Source organism: Prionailurus bengalensis, chromosome E1, assembly GCF_016509475.1.
Source record: "Prionailurus bengalensis isolate Pbe53 chromosome E1, Fcat_Pben_1.1_paternal_pri, whole genome shotgun sequence".
NCBI lineage: Eukaryota > Metazoa > Chordata > Mammalia > Carnivora > Felidae > Prionailurus > Prionailurus bengalensis.
In genome coordinates, this window is record NC_057347.1 from 40,946,244 (window position 1) to 40,962,709 (window position 16,466).

General features: G+C 58.5%; 2 protein-coding genes across 6 annotated transcripts; one reads left to right on the plus strand and one right to left on the minus strand.

Moving 5' to 3' along the window:
- Positions 1 to 896: 896 nt before the first annotated feature.
- On the plus strand, positions 897 to 5,980 carry LOC122485616 (tubulin gamma-2 chain). 2 transcript variants are annotated; one of them, XM_043584552.1, is made up of 11 exons: positions 897 to 1,175; positions 1,454 to 1,566; positions 1,784 to 1,951; positions 2,265 to 2,333; positions 3,104 to 3,183; positions 3,595 to 3,721; positions 4,320 to 4,406; positions 4,513 to 4,662; positions 5,050 to 5,202; positions 5,294 to 5,455; positions 5,583 to 5,980. In XM_043584552.1, the coding sequence occupies exons 1-11, from the start codon at positions 1,127 to 1,129 to the stop codon at positions 5,778 to 5,780; spliced, it is 1,356 nt and encodes a 451-aa protein (XP_043440487.1). In that variant the 5' UTR covers positions 897 to 1,126; the 3' UTR covers positions 5,781 to 5,980. The 2 variants fall into 2 exon arrangements, with proteins under 2 accessions (XP_043440487.1, XP_043440488.1); XM_043584553.1 differs by lacking the exon at positions 3,104 to 3,183 and having other exon boundaries at positions 918 to 1,175; positions 5,583 to 5,699.
- Positions 5,981 to 6,895: 915 nt separating this feature from the next.
- PLEKHH3 (pleckstrin homology, MyTH4 and FERM domain containing H3) lies at positions 6,896 to 15,442 on the minus strand. 4 transcript variants are annotated; one of them, XM_043584547.1, is made up of 13 exons: positions 14,819 to 15,442; positions 12,801 to 12,856; positions 12,378 to 12,457; positions 12,084 to 12,275; positions 11,842 to 11,999; positions 11,614 to 11,734; positions 10,525 to 10,831; positions 9,763 to 9,970; positions 9,417 to 9,544; positions 9,004 to 9,136; positions 8,350 to 8,811; positions 7,861 to 8,052; positions 6,896 to 7,286 (listed from the first exon to the last, which is right to left on the minus strand). In XM_043584547.1, exons 1-13 carry the CDS (start codon positions 14,978 to 14,980, stop codon positions 7,110 to 7,112), a joined length of 2,376 nt encoding a protein of 791 aa, XP_043440482.1. In that variant the 5' UTR covers positions 14,981 to 15,442; the 3' UTR covers positions 6,896 to 7,109. The 4 variants fall into 4 exon arrangements, with proteins under 4 accessions (XP_043440482.1, XP_043440481.1, XP_043440480.1 ...); XM_043584546.1 differs by having other exon boundaries at positions 9,408 to 9,544; positions 14,228 to 15,442; XM_043584545.1 differs by having other exon boundaries at positions 9,408 to 9,544; positions 14,819 to 15,441.
- Positions 15,443 to 16,466: the final 1,024 nt, after the last annotated feature.

Below are 16,466 nucleotides of genomic sequence, written 5' to 3' on the forward strand. Positions count from 1 at the left end.
GTGAGGAGCCTGGTTGGGATTCTCTCCCCCTCTCTCTCTCTCTCTGCCCCTCTCATGCATGCATTCTCTCTCTCTCTCTTTCTCTCTCAAAATAAATTAAAATACAAAAGAAAGAAAATGGCACAGCGATTCCTCAAAAAATTAAACATAGAATTACCATATGATCCAGCAATTCTGCTTCTGGGTGTATACCCAGAATAATTGAAAGCAGGGACTCAAACTTATTTGTACACACCCATGTTCATGGCATAATTATTCACAACAGCCAACCCCAGCGTCCATCTACAGATGAATAGATAAACGCAAAATGTGGCATAAACACACAACGGAATATTATACATCCTTAAAAAGGAATGGAATTCTGGCACATGTTACAACATGGGAGTAACCTTGAGGACATTATGCAGTGAAATAAGGTAGACACAAAAGGACAAATACTATGCAATTCCATTTATATAAGATACCTGGCCAAAGTCATAGAGACAGGAAGTAGGATGTTGATGGGGATGGAGATGGAGAGTTATTATTTATGGTACAGGGTTCGGTTGGGAAGGTGACGAAGTTCTGGGGATGAATGACAGTGATGGTTGCGCAACGGTGTGAATGTACATTATGCCACAGAACTGTCCGATTAAAGAGGATTAAAATGGTAAATGTTATGTTAGGTATATTTAACTTAAAAATAGAAATTGAAAAAAAGACTGGCTTCAAGCCAGCCCCTCTATCCAGAAGAGCCGCCAAGCCGCTCACCCGTCTGTAGCACGCAGCTGACTCGATACACCTGGACCGCCCCTCCCCGCCCCCACGCTCGGGTCGCTACCCCGCAGCCCCAAAGAGTTTCACGGCGCAGGCGCGGTGCTGGGGTGGGTGGGCAGGAGGGGGCGTGGCCTCACACTGCGCCTGTGCCGAATTCCAGCTGTAACTGTAGTGGGGAAATCATGTCCAGGTTGGGCTCCCCGGCCCGGCGGCAGTGGGGAGGCCCGCACTGCACACGCGCAGACCGAGCACTCGCGTCAAAAGACGAAGAGAACGCGCGCTCCCCACGTCCTGCGAGCCCGGCTGCCAGGCGTTCGTCTCTGCCGTGACTCCCGCCGGGCAGGGCTGGCGCGCCCACGTCTGAAGAGCGATGCCCCGGGAGATCATCACCCTGCAGCTGGGCCAGTGCGGCAACCAGAGTGAGCGAGCGAGCGCCGAGCCCTTCCAGTCTCCGGTTCTGCCCCTTCGGGTCCCACCCAAGTGCTTGGCATCCTCTAGTCCCCCTTTCCCTCCCATGAAACCCCTGCCCTATTGCGCATGATGAACAAGGCCCCGATGGAGAGCCGCGCCTGGGCTGTGACAGCTCCCAGACCAGGTGTCTTGGGCCCAGCCTCTGAGTGTGACAGCCTCTGAGCCTAACCCTGGGCTGCTGAGGCCTTATGACTATCAGACCCAGGCATCTCTCCCCATCCCCCAGTTGGGTTCGAGTTCTGGAAACAACTGTGCGCTGAGCATGGTATCAGCCCCGAGGGCATCGTGGAGGAGTTCGCCACCGAGGGCACTGACCGCAAGGACGTCTTTTTCTACCAGGTGCTCCCAGCGACTTTGCCAGCCCCCCCCCACGGCCCCCCCCACAGTGGCCCCAGGGGGCCTGAGGGAAGGGCAGGGGCTTGGTACCAGGAAACCCTCTGGGCAAAGGAGTCAGGGCGGCTGGCTTGAGGAGGGAGGACAGGCAGGAGCCAGAGTTGGGAGGATGGAGGACTGGGCCTTAGCTGACTGGACCACCCTGCTGGTCTCCCCTTGACAGGCAGACGATGAGCACTACATCCCCAGGGCCGTGCTGCTGGACCTGGAGCCCCGGGTGATCCACTCCATCCTCAACTCCCCCTATGCCAAGCTCTACAACCCAGAGAACATCTACCTGTCAGAGCATGGAGGAGGGGCTGGCAACAACTGGGCCAGTGGATTCTCGCAGGTATCTGGGTGGCCATCCCAGAAACCCTTGATGTTCCCTCCCTAGGGCAAGGCAGGCTCAGGCAGCCTGGGGATTTGACCAGACCGGATAGACAATAAATAAGAGACAAAGGGATACCCTGACAAGAGGGAGAGCCAGGGAGAGGTGTATGCAAGCTGCAAATCATTTGAAAAGTAGCTTTTTTGAGTTGAGGGCCACAGCTGAGGCTCTGTTTGAGGGTGGCAGTAGTGTCCCAGGGGGTGTTCTTGGTGCTGAAAAGAGGTACTCCCCAGAATCTTCATCCTTACACTCACTTCCATGTCTCTCTATACAGGGTGAGAAAATCCATGAAGACATTTTTGATATCATAGACCGAGAAGCAGATGGAAGTGACAGCTTAGAGGTGAGGTTCAGCCCCACTGAAGGAAAAGAAAAGGCTGATAAGTGCTGGGGAACGGTCGGGAGGTAGCCCGAACAGGTGGTGTGATGGGGGCAATTCTATTTAAAACTAATTTTTGGAGCATCATATGTGAGATATTAAGGTAAATAAGGTACAGAGGCTCCTGGGTGGCTCAGTCGACTGACTTGATATCTGCTCAGGTTATGATCTCATGGTTCGTGAGATTGAGCCCCAAGTCAGGCTCTGCACTAACAGCTCAGAGCCTGCTTGGGATTCTCTCTCTCTCTCTCTCTCTCTCTCTCTCTCTCTCTCTCTCTGCCCTTCCTCTACTTGCTATCTCTCAAAATAAGTAAATTAAAAAAAAAACATTTAAAAAGAAAGGTACAGGGACACCTGGGTGGCTCAGTCATTGAGTGTCCTACTTCAGCTCAGGTCATGATCTCATGGTTCATGTGTTCGAAACCTATGTCAGGCTCTGTGCTGACAGCTCAGAGCCAGGAGCCTGCTTCAGATCTCCCTCTCTTCTCTGCCTCTCTCTCTCTCAAACATAGATATTTAAAAACAATTTTTTTAAAGAAAGGTACAGTACTTGTCCTCAAGGAGATCCTAATGTGGATGGCATCAGCTCCTTAGGCATGAGTCTTCCTTCCCAAGGAGCCTCAGCCTGGATGGACACAGAAGCAGCCTTGGGACAGGAGTGTGTTGGGAGTGGGGAATGAGACAAGCCTAAAGCCTCTTCCCCAGATCCCTGGAGACTGCCTCTCCCCATGCAGGGCTTCGTGCTGTGTCATTCCATTGCTGGGGGGACCGGTTCTGGCCTGGGTTCCTACCTTCTGGAACGACTGAATGACAGGTAACCCTGTGTTTGGGGAGAGGGCATTAGCCCTGGTTCCCTGGGTAAGGTCTTTCCTTTTTGTCACTTTTTTCTCTTGGACTGAACGGCTTGGCACTATTGCTTTGAGTCACTGGTAGAAATAGAGCCTGGCCATCCAGGGAACATCTAGGAAACAGTAACTTCCAGGAGGGGGTTTGCCTAGGGAGAGGAGGGACCTACAGGGTTTGGTGGGTTTGATGCTTTAGGTTTATCCTTTTTGGCTCCTGGGCTCTAAACACTCAGTTCTGCCCTCACCCGCCTTTTGTACAAGAGCTTGGTGGCACTTGGAAAGGAATGACCCTATTATCTCTAGATAAGACCAAGGTGGGCAGTGATGGGAGTCCTTCCAGTTCATCGTCACCTTCCCCTTTCCCTCTTCTTCACCCCCAGGTATCCCAAGAAGCTGGTGCAGACATACTCAGTGTTTCCCAACCAGGACGAGATGAGCGATGTGGTGGTCCAGCCCTACAACTCCCTGCTCACGCTCAAGAGGCTCACCCAGAACGCAGACTGTGTGGTGAGTGCCAGAGAAAGGAGTGGGGGGGGGGGGATGCTTTGCTCCACCTCCTCAAACCAGTGGGACATGTACACCCTGCCCTTCCCAAGCCCCTGCCCAGAGAACAGAGGACCAAATAAAGCCATACCTGGTGGCCCAAATTATGAAATAAGGACTTGACCCCAAGTTGCTCTCAACAAAGTGAATACCCCTGACATGTGTCCCCATTTAGCCTATTTAATGCCTACTCATGCTTAAATTCTCAGCCCAAGGGGCACTTTCATAGTAAAACCTTCTCTGACCACGCATTCAAGGTCAAATTCCTTTGTGCATATTTCAGGCTGTAACTGTACTTTTCTGTAGACCTGGTGAAGGGGACAGACCGTGCCTGTTTTACCCTCCATGGTGTCTCCAGAACCAGGCACAGTGGATGGCACATGGAGACAATTTGTTTACAGGATGGTAGAAAAGTATCTTGTGATGCCCCAGGGACAGTATTTTCCTTTTTAAGTTAACACACTTCCTGGTTTTTAGAATTTAGAGGGGGTAAAGCTAATAACTTATCTCTCTGCCCCCTTTCTCCTCAAAAAGGTGCCGTGACCCTCTTCTGTCCCCCCAGGTGGTACTGGACAACACAGCCCTGAACCGGATCGCCACAGACCGCCTGCACATCCAGAACCCATCCTTCTCCCAGATCAACCAGCTGGTGAGCCCCTGCTCCCGGACTGGAAACCCTCCTTACTGGAGTGCCATCTGGGGAAGGGAGGCCCCGCCCCAGGCCAAGGCCCATGACCCGGCACCCCCGTCCCCAGGTGTCCACCATCATGTCAGCCAGCACCACCACCCTGCGCTACCCTGGCTACATGAACAACGACCTCATCGGCCTCATCGCCTCGCTCATCCCCACTCCTCGACTCCACTTCCTCATGACCGGCTACACCCCGCTCACCACGGACCAGTCGGTAGGAGCAGCCCCAGCAGGCCCTGGCCTAGCCTTTCTGTCCCCCTGCTGCGCCCTCCAGGAGCCGCTCTTTGTAGCCCCAGAGGCTCTGTGCTCAGGGACAGGCACAGACCGTCCAGCTCCGTGCTGACTTGTTCTCCTCTTCCCTACACCCCTGGCTCCCTGTAGGGCCCGGGCTATGTGGGGTCTGCTGATGCTCCCGCACAGGGGCATGACCTTGCTGAGCTGAGGAGGGCTAAGATTCCTGGTCCTGCAGCCAAGGCTCAGTGTACACCTGAATCTCAAGATGCCTCCCAGAGAGACCATCCTAGCCTGAGTCTGATGGGGGTCAGCCATTGGACCGTGCCCTGAGTGCTGGCCTGGTCCCCGTGGCCCGCTCTCCCCTCAGGTGGCCAGCGTGAGGAAGACCACAGTCCTGGATGTCATGAGGCGGCTGCTGCAGCCCAAGAACGTGATGGTGTCCACGGGCCGGGATCGCCAGACCAACCATTGCTACATCGCCATCCTCAACATCATCCAGGGGGAGGTGGACCCCACCCAGGTAGGTGAGGCCCCTTCGTGCCACCCCCGGAACCCACAGGGGTAGAGGAGAGGCTACCACCACCACTGTTGTGTCCACCCCTCCCCGCTAGGTCCACAAGAGTCTGCAGAGGATCCGGGAGCGGAAGTTGGCCAACTTCATCCCCTGGGGCCCTGCCAGCATCCAGGTGGCCCTGTCAAGGAAGTCTCCCTACCTGCCTTCGGCCCACCGGGTCAGTGGGCTCATGATGGCCAACCACACCAGCATCTCCTCGGTGAGCCTAATCTCCTGGCCTTCTTTGGCCATTCAGTTCCAGTAGACACCCTTATCATTCTCCCCCATTCCATTCCAGCCCCTTATCATGCACTGGTTCCCATCCTGGAGATTTCTATCTCTTTCAGCTCTTTGAAAGTTCCTGCCAGCAGTATGACAAGCTGCGGAAGCGGGAGGCCTTCCTGGAGCAGTTCCGCAAGGAGGACATCTTCAAGGAGAACTTTGATGAGCTGGACACGTCCAGGGAGGTTGTGCAGGAACTCATCGACGAGTACCATGCAGCCACGCGGCCAGACTACATCTCCTGGGGCGCCCAGGAGCAGTGACTTCCTCCCCACCACTTCCCCTGGACAGTATGCATAGTCCCCATTGTGCCTGGTCCCTGTGACCCAGATTCTTGTCACCAAAAACCTTTCTAGGTTTATCTCCAGCCCAGGAGCTGGTCCTACTTCCACCCTTCTCTGACCTGACCCTTGATATTGCTCATTTAGCTTGAATAAAGCAATAAAGCTTTGTCGTGAATACAGTCAGAGCTTGGTTGTGGATATACTCAGGGCTTGGTCTGTGAATATGGGGGATGACCCATGCTCCCTCCCAGTTCCCAGGTATGTGGCCTTTATCTTAGTCCACTTAGTCCAGGTCTTAGTGTGGTCACTATTTCCACTGGCATACCTTGTCTAGAGCCAGGCTGCTTTACTAGAGTAAGCCCTACTCTCAAGATTACAGAGGTTTACTGAGGTCTGCTATGTCCTCAGTGCCTACGCTCCTGCCCCAGGGTGGATCAATATTGCCCCAGCCTCTTCCGCTAGTGAAGAGGCCGTGGGGGCTAGAGAAGGAGGGCCTGCAGCATTCTGAGCAGGTCAGGAAAGCCAGAACTCTAGATTCCCAGTGCCCAAGGCTATCAGATCCTCAGGAACGCAACCCGATTCAAACTAACTTGATAAAGCAGGAACAGAACTCGGGAGTAGGACTGAGCCCGTCCCGATAAGGTATTATCTGTGCCAGAGAAGTTCTTGGGTCTGATCCTGCCCCAGGCTTCTCTCCATTCCAGGCCCAAAGCAGTAGGCACACAAAAGATGGACCCAACTAGGGCCCAGAAGCTGGACACCAGGGTAGGAACTGGGTAGTGCCAGTCCTGATGACTCACTGCCTTCCGGCCTTAGAGACGCCAGGAGGCCACCCCTATGCCACTCAATGGAGAAGCAAGGGTGAGTAATTGCCAGCCTCCAAAACTGCCCTCTTGCCTGCCCCACCCACCACCCTGTGGCAGCATGCTGGCGAAGAGGAGGTTAAATCCAGAAGGTCAAGGAGGGTGGAGCCCTGTGGTGTCCAGACTCCCTTCAGTGCTGGTAAAAGCCCACAGTGTGGGCGTCCCCAGAGGTGGAGCTCTGAGCTCTGGGGACTCTAACTTGTCCCACTGACAACACTCCCACAGGAAGGGTTTGTGTAAATAAGGATTTTTTTTTTTTCTTTTTGCTTCTCTTCTACAAATAAATTAAGAAACAAACTAGAAAATTGTCTGCACCCATTGCAGCCCTTGGGTGTGGTGTGTGCCCTGTCCCTGCAGGGCCAAAAGGGTCCACGGTTCCCTCAAATCTCAGAACAGTCCAGGTCCAGGCTGGAGGCAGAAGGGAGGTCGTGACCTCTTGGCAGGCTCAGTCCTGCAGCTGCCCCAAACAGCCAGACTGTCCCTGGGGCTCGTCCAGGCCCGGGTGCTGGCTGGGAGGGGAGGTGTCTGGCAGGTCTTGGCATGGAGGAGAAGGGCTGCGGCAGGGCCTCTCGGGGGAGGGACTGGGCAAATAGGCATTCACCAGCTGCATGATCTCTTCCACCTAAGAGAAGGCAGAGGTCAGAGTGCAGTAGGGGCCACTGGGTTCTCCTTTGTCTCATCCTCCACCCGGGCTCCTTACCAGGGCCTTACTAGAGCTGCCCCCTACGACCTTTCCTTCCTCATCACCGCTCTCTCCCTCACTCACTATGTGCCAGTCACACTGGTGTCTTTCTGCTTCTCAAAGATGCTAAGTGGATTGTCATCTCAAGGCCTTTACACTTGGAATATCTTCTACCTGGAATGCTGTTCCCCCAGATCTTCCTGTGGCTAGCTTAAAGGTCACTTTGAGTATCCTTTCCTGACTGTCCTACCTAATGCTATGACCCCCCCTCCAGTCACTTCCTGTCACACTACGCTTCCCTTGGTAGCGTTTATCACTTTCTTATATGGTTTTTGATTCCTTGTTCAGTGTCTGACACTCCTGCTCTAATTAATGTCAGCTCCTTGAGCCTCTCTTTGATCACAGGTGGATCCCCAGTGCCTAGAACTGTACCTGCCCCATGCTCAGTGTTTAATAAAATGTTTCTTGACATCCTTTCCGTTCCTTCCACCTTCCACACCCTCTTTCTACTCACCTGGGGACTCTGCAGGAGGAGCTGGCTCTCTCCCACCCTCAGTGCCAGGGTGTGGGGGCCCATCAGTTGGCAGGCGGCCACATGGCCATAGCTGACACAGTGGATGGGCTCTGTCTCACCTGGCCGGGAGAGGGACATGGCCTTGGCTCCCAAGCCCAGACATAGCTTCTGTGGAGTGCCCCCACCAGGCTCCTATGGACAGACAGGCAGAGTCAGGGTGGAAGGAGGGAACCCTGCAGCATTATTTTTGGTGGGGGGAGATGGCTGTGAGCAGGGAGTTTCCCAGTCCCCTCTGTGATCCACATTGCATGGAGGGGCTTAAGGCTCTGGAGAGGTGAGAACCCAAGGGCCAGGGAGTGACTCCTGGGATTTGGGAGGGGCAGCTGTGCTGGGTGTCAGGAGTGACTTGACCCACAGTGGGGCTTGTGGCTCTGGGGCAAACGTGTAGGGCTTGGGCCGCCAGAGTCCCCTCTCCCTTCTCCCCCTCACCGTGCTCAGCTCCAGAACGTCATACCGAGCAGCGCCGAACCCTGGACACTGCGCCGCCAGAGCCAGGTAGGCAGCCATGGCCTCAGCTCGGCCCATGCCCCGTAGCCGCTTCCAGCCGCCCAGCACAGCGGCCGCCGTGCCGGCGCCACCTCCTCCCTCGCGGGCCACGCTTCCCGCCGTGCTGCCTGCCCCGCCGCCGCGCCGGGTCCTCTCCGCCCGCCTCTTGGCCAGGCCCGGACTCCAGATTGCCCCGGCCAGCAGGGCGGCGGAGGGAGGAGGCCTGGGGACTGGGCGGGGAGGGTCTTCACGTGGCGGGGCGGGGGGCGGCAGCAGGCGGTCCAGGGGAGGCAGGGGCTCCCTGGGGGAGAAGTCTCGGTGCAGGCTCTGCAGACGCAGCGCCGCCAGGGCGCGCAGCGTGTCTTCGGGCGGGGGCGGCCGGCCGCGGAGCAGCAGAGCGTGAGCCTAAGAGGAGGCAGTGGGTGTCAACGTGGGAGCGGCGGCGAAGACACCTCGGGGTGCATAATCCGAGGTCTGGGTTCAAGTAAAGCCTCCCGCGAGGTTGCCATAACTATGAAATGAGACGGCCCAGAAAGGGAGGGGTTCAGGCTCGCGAGTATTTGGGGGGGTGGGGGCGTGAACGCTGGAGATCCTCACCTGCTCAAAGAGGAAAGGCAGTTCGTGACCGTCTGGGGACAGCCCCTCAGGGTGCAGAGGCCCGTGAAGACGCAGGCATAGTCTCCAACCAGAGTCCGTCGAATCATCCAGCCCGGCTTCCTCCGCTGCCAAACTAAAGAAGAGATAAGGACTCGGTGCGAGGCAGAAGCGAGACTCCCCTAGGCGCTGGCCGGAGGCGGGACCAAACGGGGGGGGGCGGAGCCAGAAGTTTGGGACGCCTTGAAGCCAAACAGCAAACTCCCCGAGGGCAGGCTCCATGTGTGAACCAGCAAACGTTACCGTGCAGGCAAATGGCCAGGGCTTCATAAAAGTTTGCTCAGTGATTGACCAGAGCTGAGAGGCTGATGGGTTAACGGAGAGTGGGGCTGGGGCTGGACATTTACTTCTCAAACCTGGTGAGCACGTCAGCCACGAGAGTGCTCCCAGCCAGGGCTCGCTCCTGGGCCCCTCGCTGCTCATACAGCGCGAATGCGTTCCGGCTACGGGCCAAGCCCAGCCGTCCCACGAGCTCTCGAGCAACCTGGATGGGAGAAGGCATGAGGGGAAGGTCAGACCGCGCAGGGGTCTTGCCATCTGGAGGGTTCTTTCAGCTCTCTCAGTCCCTCCATACACATCCCTGACTCAAATGATGAATCTCAGGCTTGGGCAAACCTAGGGCCCGGGAACCAGGAGAGCCAGGCATGGGAAGCCAGGGTCGGGGGGAAGGGTTGTGGTTTCAGGGGTCTTTTCTGGCCTTACCTCCCCCGCTGTGGTGTGAGAGTCTATGGCCACAGGGCAGGCACCAGCCCCCGGACAGTGCACGGTGCACAACAGCTCCTGTCGTCGGCTCAACGCTGAAATCTCTGCCAGAGAAGGCACCAGCTCTCGGCCGCGCGTCCGGCCCAGCGCTTTCCGGATGAAGCGCGCATATTCCGCCAGTTCTGTGTCCGGGAGCGCCTGCTCGGTCCTGGCGTAGGGAAAACCCGAGGATCGGTGCTCGGAGAGCTTACCTTCTCCCCCTTCCTTTCGCCCTCTTATTTTATCGTTTCTTTCATCTAATCGGTTCCCTTCCTTCCAACTCTAAGTTCCTTGAAGGCAGCGACCCTCTCTCTTCTGGATCTACCCTTGGCGCACCACGTGGATCTGAATTATTTTCTAAGGCCCTGACAGCTTGCTCCTCACTGCCCCCTCCCACTTCCCAAAGTCTCCACGATCGTCCTTCGGGTTGGAATCCAAAATCCAGCCTCATTCCGCTTTGCAACTGGCTGCCTCAGCCCCGAGGAAAAGCAGCCTTTAGTAATTCCTCTGCCCAAAGGGGGTGCCTTTTCTAATTCTTCCCACCGAAAGTGGGATCAGATCTTTAATTCCCACAGAGACGGTGTACATATTAGCAGCGGTCAAGTCTCTTCCCTTCGCTAGGCCTAAATTCTCCCTCCACCAAACAATTTGGCAAGGCCTCTCATTCTCTCCCAGCCCTGTCAGCTCCCTTGCCTTGGCCTTACCCCACCCCTCCCCTCTCACCTTTCCAGATGCCCCAGGAGGTGCCCCCTCACAGCTCCCCCAGGCCGGAAGGTGCAGCTCATGCAGGTGAGGAGCTGCCAGTACCGAAGGGCTGCGGGGTCTTGGGTAGCTGGGGGCCCAGGGGGGCCTGCGGGGCCCGAGGTCTGCTTAGCCAGCTGCAGGAAGAGCTCGTCGCGGAGCGCAGGCAGGTCCCGGCAGGTTTGGAGCACACCCTGCATCAGGGGCCCGGGGCGCCGCGCCCCCTCCAGCGCCTGCAGCGCCAGGAACAGCCGCACCGCCTCCTCGCGCAAGGGTGCGTAGCCCGGACCTGTGGGAGGGTGGGGGTGGAGGGACGGTTTGGAGAGGGGACACAGAGCTGGGCCCTGGAAGGAAGGCATGAACCAGGGAAAGGTCAGAGGGAATATAAGGGGACAGGGGATGGCAAGGAGGGGAGAGTTCGAATGACAGGAAGAGTGAAGGGAAAGCAATGGTCCCCACAGAGCCAAGCTCTCAACCCCTACCTCCCAGGCATCTCCACCTCGGGATCCACTGAGGCTGCTCTCTGAGTTTGTGAGCTACAGGGGTTGACTAAAAGAAATAGGCTCAAACCCCAGATTCTGCAGTTGGGCACTAAGAGCCATCACCATGAACTAGAAAACAGGCTGGACTGGGAGTCCTGAAACAAGGGTTTGTCTCCCAGCCCTCCTTAATCTTCTAGCTTTGGGACCTGACTAGTCACTATTCCTTTTGGGGAAGAGGTGTAGCTGAATGAGGCCAGCACATTGTCCCAAAGTTCTGGCCTGTCCAGCAGTTGTAAAGGCAGTATGACATGGTCTTAAGAGTATACTGAAAAATAGGACAGAGAGTGTAAAAACTCATGAAGGAATATCAGTAGGCAGAATGAGACCCACAGGGAAGGTGGTCAAAGGGAGCCTCTTTTCCTGTGCTGGCTTCCCTCTCCTCCACCCTGGGTATCAGTTTGGTCAGCTTCTATTTTCACCTTCATCCTTGGAAAAGTGAGGGGCTAGGTTTGCTTTGGACTTCTAAGTCCCTGTCAAGTGAGGCATTCAGATTCCCCATCCAAGGGACTTGGGCCATGGCACCACTCACCTGGGGCGCTGACACCGTAGGGCAGGGGCAGGAGTGGAGCGTACAAGGCCCCACTGGTGTGCCTCAGAATTGGGTTCCGTCGGTAAATAAGGGCCACAGCTTCCGGATCCCCGCAACTCTCCTAGAAGTTAAGGAGTCACAGGGATGGGAAAGGGGGCTCTCCATGAACTCAGACAGCTTCTGGATTCACCACCCTCCTCTTTCTCGACGAAGTCCCTTCTTTCACACCTGAATGTCCCTAAGCAGCAGCTGGGTAGGGGTCTCCAGTGGTGCCTTGGAGGCGATCACTTCTCGCAACGCCACCCCCCAGCGCTCCGCCTCAGCCTGGCGCGGGGAGCAGAGCCGGATGCTGTGCTTCCGGCCAGACACGGTCACTGACCACAGACCTGGGGGAAAAGAGCCCGCGGAGGGCAATTAGGGCCGGCGGGGCTGCTGCCCAGGGAGGTACAAGAGTCCCCACGAAGTCTCACCGGTCTCTTTGGGTCGGCGCTCCGGGCCGGTCACCGAGCACAAGCTGGTGAGCACGAGGCTCCCGAGGCGCCGCGCCCCCTTCCCGCTGCTGCTGAACTGATCCAGGGAGTCCCTGGTGAGCACGAACCAGGCCCGGCGCGGGGGCAACCAGGGCCGCGCCCCTCCTCCGCGGGGCTCTCGGTACAGCCAACCTGGAGGGCAGAAGAGGGAAGGAAAGGAGGTGAGTAGGAGAAGACACTATCCCCTGGAGGGTTGGGATTGGGGCTGCCAGAGTGCATGAGGTGGGTCCCCACCTTTCACCACGACGTCCGGATCCTCCTCCGGCGGCCCCTTCTCTGGGATGAGACTTCGCGTCTCCTCCCAGCTCTGCAGCCTGGGCCAGAGGGGAGGGAGGGTTGGGCGAGGCTGTCGGTCCTGCACCCCGCCTCCAGGGGGCTCCTCAGTCGGGGCTCCCCAGACTGCAAGCGCCGGGACACCCCTCCCCCAGGCTGTGGGAACCGCTGGGCCGCTCTGACCTCGCACCAGAAATAGCCCAGACCCCCCCCCTTTCTCCCCGCGCCCCCAGTCGGACCGCCCCCCCGGGACCCCGGCCAAACCACAGCGTCCGGCGTAAGGCCTCTCCCTTATTGCACAACTGCGGGAGGGCAGACAGCGAGGATTGGGGTCCCGGGAACGGGCTGGGGTCTCCAGACCACGAGACTCAGGGCCGAGCTCACCTGTCAGAGGCTGGCCCGCTCCTCACCGGCTGAGTCAGCGTCACGTCCAAGGGGCCCTGGGGAAACAGGTGGGGGCAGCCCTCAGGATCAGAGCCGTCATCGCAGGATGCCGGTGGCTTCTGCCCCCAGGACAGCGCTGCTCAGGGAATTGAGGAATCAAGGAGTAGGGTCATGACTGTGAGGGAGCCAGTAGAAGCTGAAGGTCGCCCCTTCTTCCAGTCTCTACAGAACTGCCCGAGCTAAGAAGCGAAGCCTCCCGCCTTGTCTCCGTTTCCCTTTGAAGACTTAAATCAGGGCGGGATACAGTGGAAAGAACACTGTGCAGGGAGTGGGGAGACCTGGGTTTTAGTAACAGCCTGACCACTAACTCGAATCACTAACTGGCTGTGGAACCTTCACAAGTCGGCAGAGCCTTTGAGCCTTGGCTTCCCCATCTTTGAAAAGAGAGAGGTGGGTGAAGTTTCTTCTTGCTGGAAGTCACCCCCTCCTCCTCATTTTCCCTTCATTGGCTGGCAGGCAGGCAGGTGGTGGGCACAGAAGTGGATGAAGGGAAGAAGGACTTTTTCAGTATAGGGCTTTCTCCAAGAACTACTTTTGCCCTTCCACAGACACCCCTCAGACTCAATGGTAAGCAGACCCTCCCCCTTTGCTGGGGCTCGGGAAGGGCAGGCTGGAAAATGGCACAGGCTCTCCAGGGGAGATGCAGCTCAGGATTTTGCCCTTCTCCCCCTTGTCCTGGAACTTCAACTGTAGACTGGGGTCTGAGAGAGGCCAAAATCCGTCCAGGAGCCAGGTCAGGCAGGAACGGTGCCATCGTCCCTTTGCTCCCACACTGCTAAAGCCAGGAGGGGGAGGTGGGGGAGGCAGGGACACCTGTCCCCAAGCTCAGTGGAGGGGGGTGGAGGTGGAGCATGAGGGAGGCTATGGCGTGGTTCACACTGCCGACCCTGTCCAGGCTGGAAGCTTGGGGACGCCTGGGTCCTGTGCCTTCCTGAGTGACAGATCAACCTATTTTCTGGAGGGTCTAAAAGGAGTTCTTAGCCACACCACCACGGGGGCAGGTGCTGACCACTCTCTTAGACCAACTCCCCTAATCGCCGTCCCCTGCTTCCCTCCCTCCACCCCCCTCTATATTTATCCGCCCTCCGCCTCCGCCAGGTGCTGGCGCCGGCCCCAGCGGCGCAGCCCGCCCCACCCGGGCACCGAGCCACCGGGCCTGCTGGGGACCCCTGAGTGGGGGATGGGAGCCTGACCCAGGCCATAGCACACGGGAGTCTGGTTGCCGGTGTGCAGGGGAATCGGGGAGGGGACGTCATGAATTGGAGGTCTTCCAGACCAACGAGCCTCAGTTTCCCCACGGGGAGATTCCACAAAACCGGGGAGCCGTGTCCCTCACCATCCCCTCCGGAATTCCCCAGGAGCCTCACCAGGGAGGGCCGAGAGTTCTGTCTTGAGTGGCAGGGTAATGACGATGGGTCCTCGAAGAGCGGTCGCCCCCAGCTCCCTGTCCGTGGGGTCCCTGCCACGGCCCCCAATCTGAGGATGCCTTCTCCCCCTCTCCCACGTCCCCGCGGCGGGAGCTCCGGCATCTGGCCCCAGCACTCAGCGCTCACAAACTGGGAGCGGAGCGGACCCAGGCGTCCGAGCCGCCCAGCCGGCCTCGCCACATTCCTCGGCGCTGGCGGAGGCGGAAGGAGACGGGATGGGACGCGGGCCCGGCGGGGAAGGGAGAGGCAGGGCCAGGTCGGGCCACGCGTGACGCCTCCCCTGCCTCAGGGCCCCTAGCAGGTGGACAGCGCCCAGCATGAGGCTCGAGGCCCACAGGCACATCCCCAGTAGGACTGTTCCTTGAGCTCCGGGGGGGGGGGGGGGGCTCCTGGCCCCCAGGCAAAAACCTCTCCCACGTCCCCCGTCCGCCAAGAGCACGCCGTTTGGCTGGAGTCTGGAGCAGGATCAGACGTGACGGCTGGTTTTGGTGAGAGGGATTGAGACAAGGCTCCAAACCCCCCGGGACTTACCCTCCCGCCGCCCGCTGGACTCGGGGTCCGCAGCTCAAAGGTCTCCTCGTCCTCGTCCTCGTCCCCGTCCCCGCTAAGCTCGCCGTCCCCGTAGTCCCGGTGCAGAAGAGTAAAGCCTCGACGGCAGCAGAGGAGCCACCACAATCCCCCGGGGAGAGGCATCCGGGCGAGCAGCCGGGGGATGGGGGCTCGGGCAGCCGGGCCGAGCTGCAGGGGGTCGGAGAAACTGGCGGGGCTCCGACCCGAGCGAGGGAATGATGCAGCGGGAGGAGGGGAAGAGAGAAGGGGACAAGGAGGAGGCAGTGTCAGACGCTGGGGTGCAAGGGGTCTCTTGCTAGCGCCTGCGGGGTCTCGGTGTCTGCGCCCCCAGAGGGGGAGGGGGAAAGCGTCCAGGGCTGGTGGGGGAGCAGTGTCCGGAGCTGGGAAGTAGTGTCCGTTGTAGTGTCCAGCCCTGTGGGGGGCAGTGTCCGGTGCAGTGTCCGAGGTGGGCAGTTGTCCAAGCTCCAGGGAGGGTCGTGTCCGGTAGAGTGTCCGGTGGCCGGGGCCCGGGCCGCGCGCGCTGCGCTCCCTGCAGCCCCGGGACTGGCGCGCTAGGGCGCGAGCACAGCTCTGGGACCCCGCCTCCCCAACCCCCTCCCCTCCGACGGCCCCCCCCCCCTTTCCCTCTTCTTTCTCTCCTCCCTTCTTTACAGGGCAGGGTGCAGTTTTCGTCACAGCCTCCCCTGACCAATCCCTGTGCCTGGCGCCGGGCGCGGCCACCAATCAGACCACTGAAACCGCGGCGGGTTGCATCATGTGCCCCTGGCTTGGTGACAGCGGGGAGGAGCAGAGGAATAAGGAGGGAGGGGGCAGTGCGATGTTAGCCACGCCCCTGTCTCTGAGGTCGGACTCGGAGTGCTAGTGATGTCACGGAAGCCCGCCTTCATGCCCGTTTTAACTCTTGGCTCACCAACCAAGAGATTAAAAACCCTCTCGAGGAGCTTTATAGAAGGAAGGGCATAGGGCATGAAGGAAGGCCCCGACTGCTGCCCTCTGAAACCCTGTCTCGTCTCCGGGTCCCTGAGGAAGGAACGAGACTTAGCCACCTGCGCCAGGCTCAGCTCTAGACGCAGCTAGCTCTCCGCCCCTGGATGGAGTAGTCCAATTCCTTGATGTGAGTCGCTTTAAAAATTAAGGTGACTCGGGAATTAAGAGACTCGGGAAAGTGAAGACCTAGGTCGGAAATGAAATCTAATTTAGAGCGCACAGCTCACTGAACTCCAGTGGGGAGAGTGACTTAAGATTCAAGGGAATTCTGTGGTCTTCGAAGAGTGGAGGCCTCTTGGGGTGAATAGCCAGGAGTTCTAAGTCGGAAGGGGTTAAGCGAGGCGCTAAATGGCCGGGGCGGGGCGGGGCCGCGAACGGGGCGGGGCCAGGGCGACCGCGGGCGCGCGCGTGCGTTGCTGACTCAGCGGCGATTCCCGCGGTCTCCGGTGGAGGGTTCCAGGTTGGCCCCCAGCGACTGGCTTGTGGGACCTTCGGGAGATCGGCGCCATCTCCGGGCCTTCCCTGGATCCTGGCCCCTAGTGGAGGTGGCTCTTGGTCTCAGCCGCCGGAGGCTCTAGGAAGGAAGGCTAGCCTGAGCTGGGCGGGGCGGGACAGGGCGGGG